Raw genomic sequence first — 21,548 nt, 5'->3', positions numbered from 1 at the left:
GCAGAAGTCCCACCATAAACCACCCCCCACTTTCTTGGTGAAGATTCTCTCCAAAAGAGTCTGGTCAGACGCAAAGTTTCCAGTTCATAACAGCAGTATTTCCCATTGGCTAGCCTTCCCCAAAAAAACCCCTTCAATTCCCACCTTACCTGACATGCATTGTACAGTAGCTGATGCTCAAATTTCTTGATCCCCAGAATGTTCTGGAACATCTCATAGAGCTGCTCCTTGCTGAGAATGAGCTCCGAGGCAGCACTTGCTGTCATCCTGGCCTGTTGCTTCCGAGGATCCTCCTCCCCACGGTAAATAGCATCAAACTTTGCCATCCAAGAGCTCAGGACTGTCTCCTTGCTGAGGCCATCAATTTCTGGCAGGCTGCGCACTCTCTTCTCAATGTGCTTCTTGAAGACCTCCCGGGAGTCATTTGCTGAGCACCCTCCACTCTGCACCATCCTGGCAACGCGGTCGCTCTTCAGGAATACCTGCAAAGAAAAGGGTGATTTCAAATGGTGCCAGTCAAAAAAAATCCCCCTTAAGTACCACAAAAGGTGGTTTCACTGCTGGAAAGCTGCTTATTGACTACCAGGACATTCTCCAACTCCTCACTCAACTGCCACATGTTTCCAGAGGTTTCAGCTGTACTTTGGGAAGTGTAATGAAATCAGGTAAAGCTCTGCTTTGCCTCTACTACAATGAAATATTTTGATGCAATTAGGACTTGTTGTGATGTTATGGTCACACCTCACCAGATACATAAATGCCCTTTGGGAAAGCAGGATTTTATTTTGTTCCATCTGATGTTTTAATAAGGAAGTTTTTTCACAACTACATTCACTTAACCAAGTTCTGCCCTGTTAGAGGGAGCAGAGTCATCTTACTGAAGCCAATAGCATTGCACTGGATTTATTCTGGTAGCCAGGCCCCTGGGAAACCTCTGCAGGGACCAGGTTTACACCCTAATTCTACTATACCAGAGTGCAAGATGGTTCAGCATGGCTTGAACCTTTGCAGAGATGCAGCACACTGATAGCAGGAGAAAGGGAGGGAGAAGACATTTCATAAAGATGTTCTTTCCACTGCAAGAGCAGCAAAAGGGTCAAAACATGACAGACTCCCACAGATCACAGATGTCCTGAGAGCAACACAGAGCTGAAGGGTTAGAGAGTCAGAGGGATATTGTGTTGGCTCTCCTCTCCCAAGCCCTGAACACAGAAGAGCAAACAATATGCAGTAAGAAAACTGCTGTTTTATTAATAATGCTGAGAACTGATGAATACAGCAGCTTGGGAAGAAGCTGTACCCTCACAGGGGTGTATCTGTCAGCTCTCAATAATTAAAGAGCTTGAGGATGACCTAAGGATGTGATAGATTTATTTTTTATATACCATTCAGCAACACAGTACTCCATGTTCCCAGATGCTTGATGGCACAGGCATCTGTTGGCAGTAGTAGTAGGTTTTGTCCAAGGACCAGACCAAAAATGATGCTAAGGAAGAGCTGGGCTATTTCCTTCCAATATCAGCATGGGAACACCCAGTCCCTGCAGACAAGACAGGCAGAATGCCACCAGCAACCTCTTCAGTCCATGCTGAAACAACAGCAGCATGTGCTTCATTTCCTCGTGGAGATGAAATATGAGTGATTATGCTCCAGGTGTGTGCAGGTGCTTTCAAGTACTGGGTGAGAGCTATCAAGAGCCAAGCTCCTGATGCAGTCAAGGAAATTATCAGCACACTGACTGCAGGAAATGGTGGGAGGTCACAGTGACCAACCCCACTGCAACATCCTGGGCTCCCATGTCCCCTCATCCATGCCAGGTGCCCAGGCCTGAACCTGTGTGACAGTGCTAATGACTTCCCATACCTACCAGGGCTGTTGTTATCCATGGTCCTCACCTCCAGCATCCTGAGCAGTGGGATCTGGCTCCCCAGTTCCCTCAGCCCTGATTCGTCCTCCCTGGGTGTGGAGCAGCAGCCAGCAGAGGAAAGGAAGGCTGCAGCTGGCAGGGAGGAGGCAGGCACAGGGGAGCATCAGTCAGACACAAAGCAGCAGAAATCATGAAATAGGAAGATTTAAAAAAAGAAAAAAGGTGTTCTGTCCTGTTTTCTTTAGAAAACACCAGGTGAATTGCCTGGCTGTAGGACTGCTTAGTAGGGATGCCAGGAGCCAAGAACTGCCTAGAACAAAATCCTAGCATGGGTGCACACACCAAATCTTGCAGAAGGGAACAGACCTCCAGGAGCTGGGTCAGGCATCTCCACACCCACAGATGAGCCCACCATGCCACTGTGTCCCTGTCTGCCCACAGCAGAGTGGAAATGGGTCCAATGAAGCACTTCTGTCATATGCACTGAAGTGACTGCTGCAAAATGTGCTGGTGACAGACAAAGCTTTTCTCATTAGAAGTCAAAGGACCTGAGAAGAGCTCCCCTGCAGTGTGTTGGAGTATGCTGGGCCTGTCTGCACACACGGGTCTGCAGCATTCCTGCAGGCACAGAGCTGCTTTGCAGAGCAGCAGCAGATCACTCAATTTTTTAATTTGATAACAGCCTGTGAACTAGCCTAAGACTGACAACCACATGCTTACCCTGACAGCCAGAATTAACAGCAAAATGTGGCCATTCAAACACATTCAGGGCAACAGCAAATGCATTTCTGACCTACAGGGTCACCCTTATCTTTTTTTCTCTGCAAAAAAACAGTAATTCACAGGTAATGAACTTCTCCTGCACCATTAATAAGTGGATTTTTTAGAAACATCAGCCATGTCCTACACAGAGATTACCAGTTTCAGCTGTGTGTTTTCTAAGCCATCTTGCAGATTTATAAATCAGGAAATCCTGATTTCTAGATAGCACCCAGCAGAAGGACAGTTAATTGAATAAAACTGAGATTTGCAGGAGCTGAGATAAGCAGGATCTGCCATGATTTGCACAATGGATCAACCAAGGGGGGCACATCTCTGCAGAGAAGGAAGGGAGAATGGTCTCAGCAGGGAACACTGCTCAGGCACTGAGGGGCAGAGGCTTCCTGTGGCAAGGCTTTGCCTTGTGCCACTGCAGCTGGTGCTGAGGAAGAGCCACAGAGGCAAGCACATGGCTGTCAATTAAAGGAGACCAACAGCTAAAAAGAGGAAAAAGAAAGTTGTGCTAAAGGACACAGAGTGATGCATTACACTTTGTGTGGCCGGTTTTAAGCAGGACAGAACCAGTGGAGGGTCCACTTGAGAACATGGGCTTGTGTATATCTAGTGCTAATCTACTGCTCTTTTTCAGTTTGATAACTTGGGGCATTTATACAGCACAGGACTTCTGGAGCTGACAACATTCAGCCAGAGTTGAAACAGGGATGTATTTTGCCTAGTTTTAAGCAGTTTCCTTTTCCTGCCCAATAATCTTATCAGATTATGCTGCTCTTGTATCCTAAAACATGGCTCACTTCATCTTGAAAACTTTCTTTGAGAGCACATGTTCAGTGAAGCTGTGATGATTCCTTGGCAGTTTCTTTTCTGATAAAAGATGTAAATGACTCTCTGCTTCCTTCCTGTACAGAGAATGACGTAGCAGGAACTACTAGACTGGTTTAACAGAGTTAATCCAGAGATAATTTGTGCTTTCCTTACACAGAAGCAGCTGTTGTCATATCCTATAGAGCTAAAATTCTCTTCAGTTTTACTATCTGATTTTGGTCCCCTCCTACATTGCACTTCCAGAGAAATATTTTATGTAGGCAATTCAAAATCTTCACCTTCTATGATAGAATAGCTTTAGGAAGAAAAAAGTGCTTTGCAGAAGGGCTAGCAAAAAAAACAAACAACACTTCTTATAGAAATGACAAGCACTGATTTCCTTCAAAACCAGAAATTCTTTTCTTCTAAGTAGAGATATAAAAGGCAGCATCATGGGCTGCATACAAAGAGGTGCAAAAAGACAGATAATTATTCTTTTGCACAATTATGAACAATGTTGTCTGGTATCATCTAGTTTTGTAGATGCACATCCTCCTCACTCCCCCTTTGCTTTGCAGCACTTGTCAGGCCAAAGGGAAAAGACAAGACTCTTGCTGAAAATCCCAAAGTCAATTGGACACACTGCAAAAGCTTCCGCAAGAACTGAATGTGCTGCCCAGATTTCTCTTGGTATTTTTCACAGGGAGCACACGAGATTGATTTTACTGATTTTGCCCTCTTCCCTGTTTTAGAATACACTGTTCAAAAGTATCATGAAATTATTTTTCAGCTCAAAGGCAGGGCAGTCTTCCCCATAATCAAGCTATAAGGAAATGCCACAGCATAGGGGTTGCTATGCTTGTTCCACGGTTTACATTCAAACCCTGAACCTCCCAAACATTGTGATGTACCAGACATCAGACAGAAGCCACTTTGCATTTGCCTTTGCTTCATACTGTGTGATAATGGACAAACCATTAATTCAGAATTGAACCCCATCTGTGAATAGGGTTGAGGACACAGATTCATAAGAGCATTGCATTGTTTCTCCTTACCTCGTAGTAGCTCTGGACAGCATTTATAAATGCTTCATCTGCCACAATCTGGGTTTCTCCATTGAGAAAGGCCTGGAAACGATCTTTGATTGTCTGGAGCTGCTGCTTACTTATCTGTAAAACAAGCCAAAAGAAGAAAATTCGTCAAAAAAGGTTTATGTACGAGGGGAAAACCTCAGTAACTGATCTGCAGTATCTTATTGGGGTGCTTATAACATGCATTTCTGCTCTTCTTTGGGGCCAGCAGCAATAGCTGAGGAACCAGCTGCACATGGGTACACGCACACACGCACGCTGACGCCTGGCGAGTTCATTTAGGCATCACAAGCACCTGAAGTCACCCTGAACATCATTTCTAAACAACTCTGCCACCACAAAATGCACACAAGACTTTTACTGCTTCAAGTATACTCAATTCAAAAGCAAGCTGCTGTGTGAGTGCTTGGAAGAATCTGTTTTGGTGCAACCCCTTCCCACTCAGCCTCTCCTCCCCTTTAGAAGCTTGGGGTTCATACCAAATGGAATGCCTTGCAAGCTAGCTGTTGGCTTTTGTTTGGGTGGGTTTTTTTTGGGGGGGGGGGTTTGTTGTTTTTTTTTTTTTTTTGTCCTTGCTCATTTTGCTCATTTCTTTTGGCTTTTCACATACAAAACATCAGTTAAAATCAGTGGTGAAAGAATTTATTGTTGAAATCCTATGAAAGCAAACCTGTTCTCCTTTTCCTAGCAAGGACTTTCTCTGCTGTCTCTTTCCTGCTCAAAACACTTCACGTCCAGCATACAGCTGGTATAACTTACAAGACAATTCTAATTCTGTTACAGTGACATCAATAGAAAGTTTACAAGGGTTTATTCCAGCCTTGTAATATAACATGCCAGTATTTTTCCAATTTATCTGTCAGTTTAAAACCAGACATAGCTAAAAACCCACTTCAGCTTACAATGCAGACAAAGTCACAGCAGGCACATAAGTCATGTATCAGCAATGCTGTAGACAACTGTAGATATAGACAACACTCATGCTTAAAATTTTCAGGGATTGAAATGTAGCTGGGACTGGTTTACCATGGGGTTACTTCACCTTCAAGGATAAGAATTAATTTCAACAGAAGGAAGCAAACAATATGTGCATATTGCAACTTCAAACTTAAAGGGAAAGGAGAGCAGTAAGAATTAGGACAGGTATTTATTAGTGAGCAAAAAGTCTAGAGAAGTGTCTTTCTCCCTTGTTCCTTCAGCCCTAATGGGTTGGAAGAAACCAGACTATTAGAATGGAAGAGAATGTTGAAATTAATGGCTCTAAGTGTCTAAATGGCTTTGAATAAAGTATAAAAAAACTGCAGAGATTCAAACAACCAGAGCATAATGACGCCTGGTAAACACCACTAGTGATAAAAAGCAGGAGAGGGACCACTTGGAAAATGCAGTGATAAATATCACTGGAGCTACAATCATGATCTGCTACCTGGGGTGTTTGGGGACTGCAGTAGTGAACATCATGAACACTGGTAATTAATGCCTCAACACCCGCTGAGGGAGGTTAGTGAGCAATAGCAATTTGATGTGATAATCTGGGATTATCCTATTGCAAATGGAGAAGTGTTCATCAAACAGAAAAAGTGAGACTCGCTATGCTCTGCTTTAGAAACTGTGGAACAGCCTTCACCACCTTGTGGGTGCTGCAAAGGTGGGTCACTCCCACCCCCAAAACACCAGCCCAGACTTCACAGGGTCTGGCACACATGCAACAAAGCCCAGCATCACAGGGCTGGAGTAAGGACCTTAACCTGACCCACCTCAGCCTTGAGCCATGAGCCCTGAGGAAAAGCACTGCCAAAAGCTTATAGCTTTTAGGATGGCAGACTCTTAGGACCAAAAATTAGATCCTATCTGCCATGTCAGGCACCTAAACCCCTTTGGGGTGTTTGCCTACAGCACCCTAGACATCAGGAGCCCTTGGGCAACACGCACAACATCAGATGTTAAACAGGCTCCAAACATATCTGAGCTGATGGAATTGAAAACTGGGTCAATGATAAGAGGAGCCAGAGACAATGCAGTGATCAAAAACACCAATGGGAAGGTGCTAGGTCTGTTTTTATTAATCATTTAATTATCTCAAAGAAGCAAAAGGCAAGATGTTAATTAAATGTATTGACAGTTTTGTATTAGCAAGCATTGTGAATGTCAGAAAGAAATTACAGGGCAACAGATGCTACAAAAAGCCAAGGAACAAAAACAGAAAAACTACAGGTAACCTTGAAATCAGGGGACTGAGGCATACAGAAAGACATACTAAGAGCACAGATACTCTCAGCCAAGAGGCTTTTCATTTGGGATTTTAACAACATGCATAGCATATTTATTACATTTTTGTGTTCAGGTTATTTCTTAGGACACCCTCCAAAAGCCCTTGCTTGTTCAATTCCTATCATGCCATCTAGCAGCAGTATTTTATTCTCCTTCCTCAGTACTGAATGGGCTACCTTCAGAACGAATGATGCTCCTTGAAATTCCTAGAAATTCCCAATACGCAGCTCACACGCAAGCTCCTGGGAGCTGTGGAAATGAATCATCAGATTTGTCTCTACGAGAGTGTCAGTTGCCTCCTCCTCAGCCAAGCTGTATGCCAGCATTTTCCCCATCCAGGGAAAAGGAGATCCTCTCTGATCACACCTGGCTGCAGCACAGCACAGTCCTCAGCTAACAGGACCCTCAGTCTGACACCCCCACCAGGCCAGGAGACAGCACGGGGTATTGATCCAGGTCACTGTTAGAGATGTTATCAAGGAAGCTGTCGATCTGAGACACAATTTAACTGTTTTCATATTAAACTTAGCTTCTGCAGCACAACAGCAAACACCTAATGCAGAAGCCACACCACAAGGGAGCAGAGGAGACCAGACCTGCAGGTCAACCAAATGTGCCCAACACGCTTCACCTCCTATTTTATGCCTCTTTCTGTCCCCATCAGGCCCCACAGGCATTGCTGCCAAATCCCAGAAGCACTTCTAGGGCAGCTGGGAGGCTGCACCTCCCAGCAAAGGCTGGAGCAAGGCAGGGGGGCAGTCTCAGCATCAGAATCACTCTCCAGAGCCTTGAAGCAGTGCCAAGTGATGCCACTAACTCAGCCACAGGCTTAAAAGAGCATGTGCCCTGAACACTCAACTGAAAGCTTAAGTGCTTTAAAGGCAGGGGTGTTATTTTATCTCCTGTAATTGGAGGCACCAGTGATAAGCTAGAAATCCACATAAAGCAAGCCAACAGCTTCTGCAGATCCAGTAAGGCCACTCGGTTACCTTCCATAGGGTGTTCACAAATAGCAGAGAACAGCAGAATTACTTCCACTGGGAAGGACACCAGTACAACATCACAGCCTTCACACCAGCTGTGGCAGGAGGTGAAACCCTGTTAGGCTGCGAGCCCAGCAGGGGTGTGGATGTTGGGGGCCCAGCCTCGCTGCCTCCCATGCAAACAAATCCAAGTGCCATCACACAGAAGAGCTGGGAGTAAGCAGGAAAACTGGTGGATTGAAGAGTTTCATTCTGTTTAGCTTCCCTCACTTTTCCAAACGTCTCTGATATCCCCTACAACTGCTTTCCACATGCGAGCCATTAAAAAACAGTCATTTCTGCATTCCAGAGGGATCACGGAACACAGCACTCTGGACCCAAGAGAACTCTCCCAAGTTAATTCTGTCATGTGCTTGTGAAGCAGAGTGTTTCCTGGACCTTTACTTGTCTAAAGCATGGGAGAATTTAAGTTGCCAGATACACACAGGCACATTAAAAATTGTAATCAACTGAGGCAGTGAACTCCTGGCACAGGTACCAGGCATGGCACCCATGGAGCTTTTGGGCTGGCCTCCCTTGTGGATTGCATGGAGTTTTATAAGAAGCTTGGCAGATGTCTTTCCCATAACAGACTACATTACAGGAAGAGCTCACCAGTGACTAGACATGGGCCCCAAATGATTCCTACCTTCTTGGTCTAATTTGTTAAGAAAAACCACATGCCCAGCACAATCTAGGAACCTCACAGTTTGAACAAAGACCCACCTGCCACAAGCAAATCACAGAGGCAACCAAAGAATTTGCTTGATGCAGATCCCAACAAACAGCACATCAGCATCTTTGAAACAAACATACACCAGCAGCTTTCTTGCTCTGTGTTATTTTTGCACATACTCAGTCTGACTCAGAGCCAAATGCAAACCTGAATGCAGGGAGCCATGGCACCTTCTCCAAAGTGTTCCAGCCAGTGAACAGCTGGCACCATCTCTGCACATAGTCTCCAGCCCCCTTCGCCTACACCAAGGAAGCACAAGCACTGCAAAGAGGAGCTGTTTGCCACAGAAAACTTCTCTGAAAAGAGTTATATACAGCAATGTGCCTCACTAAGCCATCCTCTCTCCAGAATGCTTTGCTGAGTCTGAGCATGCAGGAATAAGTACAGCACCAAAATGGGCCCAGAGAGGCTGTAACATCTCCAGCCTTGCAAACTTCCACAGCCTGACTGCATGAAAATTATCTGGTTTGGGAGGGAGCCCTGCTTTGAACAGGGAAATTGGGCCAGAGACCTCTAGAACTCTCTTGCAACCTATGTTATGCTACAACAGTACCATAACCAACAGAACATTTGGAAGGAAGTGCCATCCTAAGTTGTAGATTGCTGAATCTGTCAGTAAGTAGCAACCTACAGCATAGCACGTTCACACCTGTACAGATACTCAAAGGTGCTAATAAAGCCTGTCCATCAATGTGACGGGTGCTGAAATCAATCAGATTGGGGCTGTGTAGAAGGATATTTCCAAGTGAAAGGCACCCTGTAGCTGAGAAGTGACCCCCTTCACTGCCACACTTGAACACCTCTGATCAAGGACTGAATGTTTCAGTGCACTGATGCTTCACAGAGCCCTTGCACACTGCACATCCCACTGAGGGGTCTTTCCTGCAGCCAGGACATGAGGATGCATCACAGCACTGCACACTGGTCCCTAATGGCTCAGCCCATCAGCATCATCCCTGTCCTGAAGGCATCGGTTCAGCTGAGGACTGCAGGTGATTCCCAGGGGAAGCACTTCTGCCTTTTGTCCAGAAAGCCCAGCAGCAGTCAACCACAAGCAGCACTGAGCTCTTCCTTCTTAGGGCACCTGCTGCTCAGGGACCACTGCAGGGAGGAAAGGAGGAATATTTAACTGCTCACTGTGTTGTTGCTCTGGGTTTGGTTTTGTAACATGTAATAAATATTTCATTACTCCTCAGCACCAAGTGATTTAGGAAAAATCTAAACCAACCAAATGAGCATCTCTCATCATTGCTGCTTTTACAGCCAGAAAACCAGTTACAACACCAACAATGTGGGAGGGAAGGTGTGGGGAGAAGGCCAGAGCAGCCAGCACTGGTCTCGGGAGAGAGGCCAGAGGCCCCAGCAATGGGCATGAGACTAGAAGAAGAAGAAAAAAAAATCAGGTTATTTTGCACTAGGAAAATGTATCAGGTTGTCCCTCTGCTGCTGCTGATTTGCCTGCGACAAGAGAGGGCCACAGGTGGGGTGACTCACAGCCCCAGCATTTGGGGTTTTAATTGCCAGCTCTCCTGAGCAGATGTGGCTGCTCTACAAACAGCTGAACACTGCTGGCTTTTCACTGCTCACACACAAAACCAGTGTTAATTGGCAGTCTCAGGAAACTGTTTCCAGCCACCTAACAGTGCCTTTTCAGGTTGTTTCAGAGAAATTTAATACTTGTTACCAGAAAGAACTTATTGTGCTTTGGTTCCTGATAGCCACGATACATCTTTCCAGGGATACCCTTACAGTCTGACCATATGCAGATCACTGTGCACACACCCACTGTTTTCCTGCAACCTGTACAATTCCCTCTCTGTGGGTGCTTGATTTGCTGCCTCTCCCTCGGTCCATGCTTTACAGGCCCTGATGAACGCACACTGGCCACCCACTCTCCAGCCACAGTCATCTTTTGTGAGTGGCAAATGAGAAAAAGGCATAGTCCTGGCAAGCCACCCCAGTGTCACCTACTCCTCTCTCAGAAGAGCTGTCCAGCTGATTTGTTGCAGAGAAAATGACTGCACCATGACCATGCCTGGTTTACACATGTGGGCAGTAAAGAGCTGCCTGCAGCAGCTCATGCCCTGTCTGCTCAGCCCACCTGTGATGTTGGGGACGGGTCAGAGCTATTGGGATCCTCTGGGAGAAACATTCCTACATGCCAACCTACCCTGTGCTCAGAGATCAGGCTGGGTTTGAGCACAAGCAATGCAAACAGCTCCTGGGTCCTTACACACCAGCACAACACCGATTTGGAGGTCAGAGACTGAACCAGCCTCTCACTCAAGCAGCCCAAGAACACAAGAATAGTATTTCCTGAGCTGAGGGTAAATATCTGCTTCAGCAATGTGACCAAATGGGAGAGAAAACTCACTAGAGCCACCTGCAGAGGAAGAAAGCCCCTTCCTCTGCCCAGCCACAGAGCTACCACCCAGCCATGCCTGCCCTCAGCACCAGCTCCAATCCCTGCCAGGACCTCTCACTACCTCTGTTACTTGGAGCAAACTCCAGCAGCTTTGCAGCACAAGCAGTGAGTGTTAAATGATTTTGGCACTTGCTGGAACATTTCTCCTGTAAAGAGGCTCAAGTATTGCTGCGTAAGTATGGGAAGGCAAAACATCAATCATTAACCTTTGGTTAAGCCAGCTGCAGATACACAGGCTCTAGATCAAGCAGTGCAGGTCTCCTCTTTCCACTGTCCCAGACTACATCCAGTAGCAGATTTATTGGAGAAACAAAGCACAGGCTCTGAGTTGCTCTCTGAAATACATGGATGTGCTTTTTTATCCTCTCAAACCCTGAGTATATTTCTTTTCTATGATTCACTCTGCCAGCTAGGCACACTTCTTTGACATACATGAAAGACCTAAAATGCTATTACGGCTGCTTCTACTTTCTGAAACGCTGCCGTGCACAATGCTAAAAAAAGGAAAGCAGACCCAGGATTTGGGACTTGCCATGATGACCTTCCCCTTGTGCTTTCCAAACTACACCATCCTTTTTCAACCTGCTACCACAGAGCAAGCCTAGATGCAGGTATATCAAAAAATACCTTGCCACAGCCTGCTTCACTTGCTATCTTTCTTTGTACCAGGGGTATCCATCCAACATTCACTTATCACCCTTCCACCTGTCCACCCTTGCATCTCTCCCCTTTTCCATTAACATCACAGAATCACAGAATTGTTTGGGTTGGAAGGGACCTCAAAGATCATTCAGTTCCACACCCTCTGTCATGGGCAGGCACACCTCCCACTAGACCAGGTGGCTCAGCTTGAATCCAATCAGGAAATTCTGCTGCAGCCTACAAGTTTCTTTCTCCTGTGTGTCTCCTCCTGGCTGGTCCCTCCTCTGCAGCTGATGTGCTGGCAAGTAACCCCAAGATGGAGCCACCTGACAAGAGCACAGAAAACTTGGAACTTTTTCCACCTTTGATCTTATTTTACCTAAGCAAGCCATTAGCAGAGTGAGTTTGTGACAGATTCAACAGAGTAAGCTAGCCCTGCTGGGTATCTTTCTGCATACGATCAAACAGATACAGGGCCCTAATTTTTAATGCTAATAAAAATATGACTTTGATCTTAGAAGAATAGAGAAGCCAGCACAAAACAGGAGCAAGAAATAGCAATGATGAAATACTAGGCCAGTGACTGAGGATGGGCTGAGGGGTGATTGCTGCTCTGAGAAACCTCCCTGGTGACTTCTGCTGTGCTGGGAACCTTGCCTGGTGAGGTCTGCTGGGTAAAACACATCATCGTGATGTGGCAGCTTTCAGCAGAGAGCCCAGCGTCATGCTGCCTGTGGTAAAAGTGCAGCTGCTCTGTTAATAAAACAGAAAAAACAAACCCATAAAAATACTAGCAGAAATACAGCTAGGAAATAAATCCAGGAGACAGAAAGAACGGAGGCTTTGTAGAATGGGCAGAGGGAGAAGCAAAGCTCCCCAGCACTGGATGCCCCTTTGGGTGCCCAAAAATCCCTTTACTCCCAGGCTGTACTCTGCAGCTGGATTATCTCCTCCTCCTCTCCCTGGCCCAAACACGTTCCTTATTCCCTCCCAGTCCCAGTCTCTGTCTGATTAACTTCAAGTCCTGAGGGCCACTAACACAACCACTTACACAGCCTGCTCCAGCAAACCCCGCTAGCAAGGGCCTGGCCAGAGGGGCACTCTGAGACATGTTTGCTCTGACTGCTGTAGGAACTCTCTGTAAATGCAATAGACATGGCTTGGCCTTGCCCTTTCACTCCACTAGTGCAGTACATGTGGTACACACAGAGCATTGCTGCTCTGAGACCTCAAAAAATGCTTAACCCAGGAAAAAGGATCAAGGGAAGATCTTCCTTCTCCTCTGGAGCATCACAGGCAGTCTTGGAAAGTAACATTTTCACTCCTTTCTTTCTGTTGGATGGAAAACAACACATGGTCTATGGAAGCCTGTGAGTGTTAATGTGACACAGCTTCTGAGACATTACCTCCCATCCTTTCATGCTTCAAGACCTTGGTGTGCTGCAGTGGAGGAGGGAGGTGGGAAGCTGGAGAACATCACAGATCCTTCATGTCCAGACCCTTGGAAAAATCAGGAACAGGCTGGGCTATGATCCTACTAGAATTTATATTTATTTCAGAATATTCTGAGGACAAGTTCCAGAACTTTGATGTTCAGAGCCTGACGGAAAGGAAGTAAGAAAGACAGTTTGGGGTATGGATATTACACATCTATTTCCTAATGGCTGCAAAGCCCTAAACCTCCTGCTCTGTCACCATCACAGGTATGCAAAACCTCTCATTCAATCATCTGCAATAGATAGCTGATACTGTATTTATTGATATTTTTTAAAAAGTGCAAAATCTCTTACAAGGGCTACAAGGGAGCATTCAAAACAATTCCTAGGTGCCCAAAAGAAAGAATTGTATAGAAGTGATGGTTTTACACTGCTGATCAATGTGGCCAGTGCCCCTTTGACCAAGAACACTCTGCCAGCCCCTCCTGGGGAGTAACTAACAGCACAGAACCTCTTTTCACCACCTGGGCCAGCGTTATTTGGACAGTTGAGCACTCTGAAGATCAGTAACCCTTATTGCTGCTGACACTACCCAAGTATCTCCACTCTTGGACTAGGGGCTAGGAATGGCCCAGTATATTGTGGGTTTGGAGATCCCAGGCACAATCTAGGGACAGTTACATATCCATAAACTAACTGATCCACGAATAGGGGTGAGGGATGAGGTGGGAACAAAAGATGGTCTGTGCTGGGGGTTCTGGGATTCAGGCAAGTCCTTGCTGTCCAAGAAGCCCATTTGTCTGTTCCCTCTGTGCTGCATTTCCCATTTGTGAAGGAGAGTTAAAGTACTTTGTTTCTCTCCAGAAGCAGCTACATGCATGAAAAGACTGTGAGCCTCTCACAGACTAGAATGGTGCATATCCAAGAAGAAAAGCAAGCTACTTTTAGAGACACTTTTAAATCACTGTTTGTACTATTTCCATCTCTCTGTTCCTATTCCAAGCAGACCTTCCTATTCCTACAGACTGCAGAAGCCAATCATCTTTCCTGGTTAATACAGCAGCAGTTCATGCTGACTTAAAAATATTAAACAATCAGAGCTAGAGAGCTCCTACTGACACTTCAGATGTCCAAACAAGAAACCCAAGCTTCTCTGAATTCTTTTTTAAGGTAAAAAAAAGCACATCTACCATCACTGGTGTTATTTTTGCATCATTTTCATCATTAAACTCTGCCTCTCCTCCATGTCACAACCTATTTTAAAAACAGTTCTTACTGAGCAGAAGTGGCAGACAAATGAATGGAGAATCAAGGACTCCTGGTGTGTCCCAGCCTCTGTGAAAATGCTGGATTCAGCCTGGCAGAGTTAGCAGGGGAGGGAATGTCTTTGATGGGAATGAACAAGACGGCAAGAAATGAAGAGGAGCTCCCAGGCAGACAAGGCTGAGATGGCGAGTCCTGCTGTGGGCACCCCATATGCCCACGCTGCCCCTGCCAAGAGCTGAGGAAACCACCAGCCCCCAAACCAGAGGGCTGCTGTCTGAATCAACATGAAATTGCACTGCTGGAGCAGAAGAGGAAGCAGATGCAGGTCTGAGCAATATTTCTTTTCCAAAGAAAGCACATTTTCAAAGCAGCCCACTAAGAGACGTGACCTACTACACAGCATGGCTTTGGCTAAGTACAACTTGTCATGTTTGAAATTTTCCCTTATTCTGTGCATCTGCCATGAGTTCCAAGAAACAAACAAAAAGAAAGAAAACACTCCAGATTTTAAGAAAATCTGTGTAAGAGCCAAATACATCTCTGATCCAGTAAAAGAGAAGCTGTCTCCTTCAGACAGCACTTGAAAAAGGTTCAATCAATCAGTCAAGCCAGAACAGAATTTGCTTCTAGATAGAAAAACAAGAGAAAAGGTGTGAAACTGTAGTGCACGTCCTCCTCCACCTCACATTTCCTGCTAAAGTGAGTAATATCAGATTTTACAAGGGCATGTTGTTTGGAGCTGGAGGAGAAAGTTTAGTAAAAGGTAGTTTGTTCTGAGGCAATGAACTACTGCAAGGAAGCAGCATTTCAACTTTCCATGCCCACCACCAGGCAGAGACACAAGAATATACCTTCACAGGATGGCTGGTATGTACCTGGAATAGCTGAGAATGTCTGTCTGCTCCTTCAAAGACATCTGGGAAATTCATCTGCAATAACATCATTCCACTGAGGTGATTTACTATTATTTAAATAAAGGCTAAAATTAAAATTATGTTAAAATTATCCATTTAGTTTCCCACAGTTCTAACCTTTGGACCCAGTTTCTGTTAGGAGGCTGAAAACAAAGGGGCAAATCTTGCAAATTATCTGAGGCATCACAGAGATGGGATGAAAGCCCCATGGGGAAATACCCCCAAGGGTGGCTTTGTCCAAGCAAGTGCTCAGATTTCCAGGCTTGGAGCAAATTCACTTGACAGGGAAGGCTGGAGGAAGCAGTGACCTTTTCTCAGCTTTAGGCTGTAAGCATAAATGAAACCCAGCTAGGGCAGTCATGGCACACACAGCCTGTGTACAGTGTGGGTATCTGCAAAAGGACAATTAGCTGCTTGCATGAAATTAGGCATGAAGTTCAACCATGGTTTTCAAGATAAGGAAAAGGCCATTTGCTGGCTGACAGGCTCTGGAGTCTGCAGTGACCAGTCCAAGCCTTGCAGCCCAGGGAGACCTCCTGGGGAACCGGTGGAAGGACAGGGGTGAGGCACCTGAGCTGAGCACAGCTCGGCACCGGGACCTTCCCCACGCAAACCCCACCGGTGGAATGAGAGAAGCAACACCACAACCATGACTGAATCATCCCTGGGGGCACCTGGCTGAGGCAAGGGGGACATCCTGGCTCCCTGAGCGAGTAGCCCTCTGCCCTTGGTGCCTCTGGCCAGCATGCTGGCTGTCCTTTGCCTTTCACCTCCTGCCAAGTTTAATTAGAGCTAAAGAACATCCCCCCAAAGCTGCCTGCTGTGACCCAGCACCAGCCACCCAGCCCCAGCAGCAGCAGCACCCAACTGCACAAATCTTTCCTATTGGCTCCAGGGCACAGGGAGCAAATGCAGACAGATCTAGTCTGATCCAAACATCTTCCCATCAGCCTGGACACACTGTACTGGTAAACTGGATGAAAAAAATAATAATCAAACAAAAAACCAAACCACCTAAAAAAGCATTTTTTGTGCCTCTGATGGGCTGTGGGGCCTTTTTTTAGCCAAAGATTAGAGATAGTAGTTTGAAACATCCAGTTTTCCTAACAAACCCAAAAGAGTAAATTTGGTACCGCTACTGTACATTAACTCTCTAAAGTCTGGCAATTTTCAACAAAACAATTGCATATGGCCCTACATAAAAATCCTCTCCAAAAACACATGCCTACATATTAAAAACTCTCTCATTTAAGCCAGGAAAGCTGTTTTAAGGATTCCTGTGAAGTGTAGTATATTGCAGGCTGTGTCCAAAAGCAGGAAGATTCCTTTTTCTGCTTTGGACTTAAGGCAGAATAATTTTAAAGGCTTTGAGTGAATGATGAGTTCTGTGCATTTCTGCTGGGAGGGTCAGAGCCCCTTGCTATCCTCTTCCCATCAGATTAGCAGTCTCTGCTCCTCTTTTGCTGTGGGTTGTGCAGAAGAATTTCAAGCTGATGCTACAAGAACAGTGACCTGCAGCAGAAGGGGATGTAACAGATGGAGTAAATATCCTCTTCAACACACCCCCAGAATATGTTGTCCAAGCTCAAAATCCAGATTTCCTATGTGTCTTATACTACCTTACAGTGGCTAAAAATCCAGGAGAGGGGAGGAGAGCAGGCTGTGCACAAAGGGAGCAGGACACAGTCCCAAAGAGCAGGAGGGAAGAATTGCTTGTTGCTACATAAGGTAATGAGTTTGTCTGCACATTAAGAGCTCAAGTTAAACCCCCTGCATAAAGCAGCAAAGCTACTGCAGAACTGAAGCATATAATTTCAGAGGAGTACTTGTAGGAGCAGCAAAACACGTGAGCATACAGAAAGAGGAAAAGACAAAATGAAATTATTCTTCATAAAAGAAAGCTGTGCTAGCATTTGCCTACAGCATTCTCTATCCTGGAGCTTCCCTTCTGCTTCTAGGAGCCCTGCAAGACATCACTGAAACCATAACAGTCAAAACCACAAAAAAAAAAAAAAAAAGGGAAAATAAGCTCCCCAAATGAGCACAATGCATTGAATCAATACTCTCATTTTCCTCCTTCCAAAAAGTGTGAGGAGTGAGCTATGTCCTAGAAACAGGTCTGTGCAGGTGGCAGATCCCAGTGCTTGGTGGCAGCTGGGCCACAGTACTCCATGTTATTCTGATCCCATAAAACAGATCTCACATTATGCTGTACATGCACAGACAATCCCACCTCACCTCAGCCTACAGCATGGATTGCCTTTTTTTTTTTTAAACTCAAACATCCTATTAGAAGCCTCAGCCTACGCTGAAGATAGAGATAACTGGTACCTGCAGAAATTGGAAGGAAAAACACTAATCTTAAATATTGCTTAAATAAAAGCTGCACAGCTCAGAATGTGAGAATGCAGTCACTTACCTGAAAATTCCCCAAAATATTTGAATGAAAGGAGCTTGGAGTTTCACTCCTGGTGCTGATTGCTGGGCCAGCACCAGCACAGCCAGTGATGGCTTCTCCCTTGGCATGACACACACTGCAGAGGGGGCCCACACAGCCTGCTCCAGAACAGGCAGCCCTGACTGACAGTTATCTCAGAGACAAATGCTTTCCCAGCCCTCTGGAATATCAGCAGCGAGCTTCCCTGGCAGCTGGGTGAGGGAGTAGGCACACTGAAGATGGGCAGGGAGCCCACGGGGTGTGCAGGTCAAGGCAGGTGATGCCAGGTACCAGCTGCACTGGCTCATGCAGCTCCTTTGGCCTCAAAACCTCATGAAGAAGAGGGGGCCAGGCTGAACTGTGACCAAGCAGGTTTTGTCCAGAAAGCTGGGCCAGGCTGGGGTGTGCACAAAGGGGAAATGCCAAAAGCAGCACAAACAAGCCCATTCCCCTTTGTTCCACACTGGCAGGGCTTTCTCCAGCAATGCCAATGATACTTTGCTACCCAGGCCCTCCTTGCTGCAGTTTCCAAACGTCAGAGTTTTACACACAATGGTTTCTTGAGTGGGCAAGTATCCTGCCCACACTGACAAGAGAAGGACAAACTGGTGGGAACCTTTGTTCCATCTCCAACTCATTTCCAGCCAGGTTTCAGCACTTGGCTTGACGCACACAGCAGAGAAAGCTGCCAGGCTCCAGCTGAAACCCTGGCTGTGGGCTCAGAAACTTGGACATTATGCATGCTGTAGCAAACAAAATCAGCAATAAAATCTTCCTCACCAGGAAATATTGGAAAAAAAATGCCAGGGAAGCTGGCAGCAGAAGTCACCTGAGAACTTCAGCACCCCTGTCCATCAGCTCCAGCCCTGGAGAAGATACTTTTGCCTTCACTAACTAAAAGTCCAAGTGTTTCTCAGAAGCAAAGTTGCCCAAACCTGAATATAGAACTGCTGAGCACAAGTCACTTCTTCTGGTTGATGTCTGTCTTTGCAATTTCACTTTTCTCTCTGATGCTATCTCCCAGGATACACTAAAGCTCCCCTTAAATTTAGGTAGCAAATGGAAATTTTTATTTTCTTTAATCTTTTGAACTGTGACTACTTCTTTACAAACCATGTACTATTTTCGAGCTTTGTGATTAATTCCTTGGACATTTTTTACAGAAATGTGCTTTAAGCATGCAAAACAAATCCCAATTCTTCCTGGTACAATGGAGAAGCAAAGAAACTAAAGATAACATCAGAAAAAAAAAACAACAAAGAAAGACAGAAGCCTTTGCCACATTGCAGGCTAACAGCAAGAACATGAGAGAATAAAGATGCTTATCTTGAGCAACAGAGTCTGCACAACATGAGTCAGTAAGAGCATGGCACCCCTCAGCCTGTTTGGGAATGGGGCTGGTAGCTGAGCCCTCTGCTAAGCTGTGCACAAATCCTCTTTGCCTACGGGCTGACATTTGGATGGGTGACAGAGGCTGCATTTCCTGCTCAGGGGCTGCTGCTGAAGAGGGAGAAATGTACCCTGTAGCTATGGAGGGCCACAGGGAAAGCCTCTGAAGCACTGTGTCGAAGGCTGGAATTCAAAAGACTTTTCTTCCCTTATTCTTGGTGCCTGAGAACCAGCATTAACCCCCACCATGCTCCTCAGCTTTACAGGCTCTTCCCAGGAAAGAAAACAACAGAACATTAAGCTGGCATAGTATTTATGAAGTGACAGCAAGACCCTTTGCAGTAAAATCTCTGTGTGATGCAGAAGGAATTACCCCCACAATTTCACTCCTGTCAGACAGCAGAGCACAGCACAGGGGGTGCTGTGCTGCTGATGCCAGAGTGTAATTTCCATTAGTGTTAATAGGAACTACTGATAGAAGCAGCAGCCAGGAAGCCAAAAAGCCTCCAGTCTTGATGAGTGCCTTTGATGAGTACAGAACTGCATTAAGTCAGTCCCAGCAGCTGTACCAGGCAAATGAACACTGCTGTGAGAATGAGAAAAGAGCCAGGACTCAGGCTCCAAAGAAGGGCTGGATCTCAGCTGGGATGGGGCATTGGAGCTGGAGCAGCACAAATGGCCATAAAGTGCCAGAAATGGCACAAGCCAAACCCCACTCCAGTGTCCACGTGGCAGTCAGTCACAGTCCTCAGCAGCAAGCTTGAAGGAACCAGGTGGCCACTGCAGCATTTCTTGCAGCTACTCCATGAACAACTACTGCCAACAACCACCAAGCTCCTTGGGATAGGGCACAGAAAAGCATTTCTATCCCCAGTGGAAACATAAGATAGTTCACAAGAAAGAGTAGGTTTGAAAAAAACAGGGTTTGGGATCAGAAGATGACATAACAAAAAAAAAAGGTGGGCCATGAGAAAGCTGCATGTATGGAAGTACAGGGGCTTAAAATTTAAAGACGTTGTTTTGGTCCCTCTTAGGGTCCAGCAGTTCCAACTGAGAGAAAAGGCCATCATTACAACCATCACTTCAAATCATCAAAGATTTTTTGGATAAGCAAAGGCCTAGAGAAAATTCATCCCCAAGATATGAAAATAGATTTTTATTAATTAGAGAAAAAGCCAGATACAAATCACAATCCCCTGAGAATGGATAAACTAGATGTCAAGGTTATTTTCTTCAAAACAGTTTAACAAGCAGGTGCTGAGCTGGTGGTGGCCATCTCCCTAGTGTGCCACACGAGGCGAATCGCTGGCACAGCCTTGGCACCTACAATTTGCAGCAAAACCATCAGGTCTCACAGCAGATCCCCTGCCAGTTCTAAGTGCCTACCCACCACCTCCACCACTCATTTCTCATCACTCTCCACAGACAGCAACAGAGCATTTCATCCTGTTACTTATGGTACAGAAATTTAGACTCGAGGAAAAATAGGCATAACAACATTACATCATTTAAGCAACCAACTTAGCTGACTACATCAAAATTCTGCAAGAGCAACAGACCTTTAATTAAACTAACTAGCCCTGGGCCAAAGAAAGACCTCTTTCCTGCTGATTCATTTGATAGGAGGTGATGGTGCCGCAATCACTGTCACAATTCAAAGCACTTCTGAGTACTTGCCCACAGCTCACTCCAATCCCTTTGGCTGCAAATGCCTCTGCAGAAGCCTGGCCTACCCAGGCACCTGCCTTGTCCCATTCACACCCAGGTCAGCTCCAGGGCCTGTTTTTGTGCTGATAACCTGAGACTCATAGCCTCCCTCTACCATTTGGTGCAAAAATGAAAATAATAGAAAACCCTACCAGGCCTAGCCCCAAGGTGCTCATAGCTTGAATAATTTCTGATGGTAAGCCATGACAGCCAGGAGCAGTCCCCTTCACAGGGCTGTGCCAAGGACACAAGTCTGTGTCCCTTGGGCAGGGACTGATGCTGAGCTCTGGAAGGAGAGCCCAAGCTTGTGCCAAGAGGGTCTGGACAAGCTGGGCACAGAGGAAAGAGAAAGCAACCACTCCCACAGTACCACTTGCTGCCCTCAGGTTTGCCAAATGTCTCGGGAGAAGCCAGATTCTTCACAGGAGTACACTGCTGCAGGGAAGAGACACAGCTCTGTACAACCCAAAGTGATGCTCCATCATGTGGCACCGGTCCAGCCCACGCAAAGCTTCATCTTCTACTACACACTGAAGTGAACTGAATTTTTTTGATGCTTTTTTCTTTTCTTCTGGAAAGAAGCTAATTAGAGTGGAAAAGATCTCTATGACTTTCACATATACAACTCCTGTATTTCAGACTTTAATTTGTGTTATGCAACTACCACACACACACACTGTACTTGAAATTATATAGCATGTAACCTAATCAAACACCACTAAGAGCACCAGGTAGTTATATCATGCTGTGATAAACAAGGAAAA

General features: G+C 45.8%; 1 protein-coding gene across 10 annotated transcripts in view; it reads right to left on the bottom strand.

Moving 5' to 3' along the window:
- The window catches only part of CADPS (calcium dependent secretion activator), a 206,935-nt gene that overhangs the window by 162,016 nt on the left and 23,371 nt on the right, over positions 1 to 21,548 (bottom strand). For all 10 annotated transcript variants that reach the window (XM_053953714.1, XM_053953716.1, XM_053953720.1 and 7 more), the window contains exons 2-3: positions 4,504 to 4,617; positions 150 to 482 (exon numbers count right to left, since the gene is read on the bottom strand). In XM_053953714.1, coding sequence (XP_053809689.1) covers positions 150 to 482; positions 4,504 to 4,617 — 447 coding nt within the window. The remainder of the gene's footprint in view (positions 1 to 149; positions 483 to 4,503; positions 4,618 to 21,548) is intronic.

The sequence above is a fragment of the Vidua chalybeata genome, chromosome 12 (genome assembly GCF_026979565.1).
Source record: "Vidua chalybeata isolate OUT-0048 chromosome 12, bVidCha1 merged haplotype, whole genome shotgun sequence".
Lineage (NCBI taxonomy): Eukaryota > Metazoa > Chordata > Aves > Passeriformes > Viduidae > Vidua > Vidua chalybeata.
Note: the sequence above shows the minus strand (reverse complement) of the source record. Positions and strands in the feature narration are given on the sequence as shown.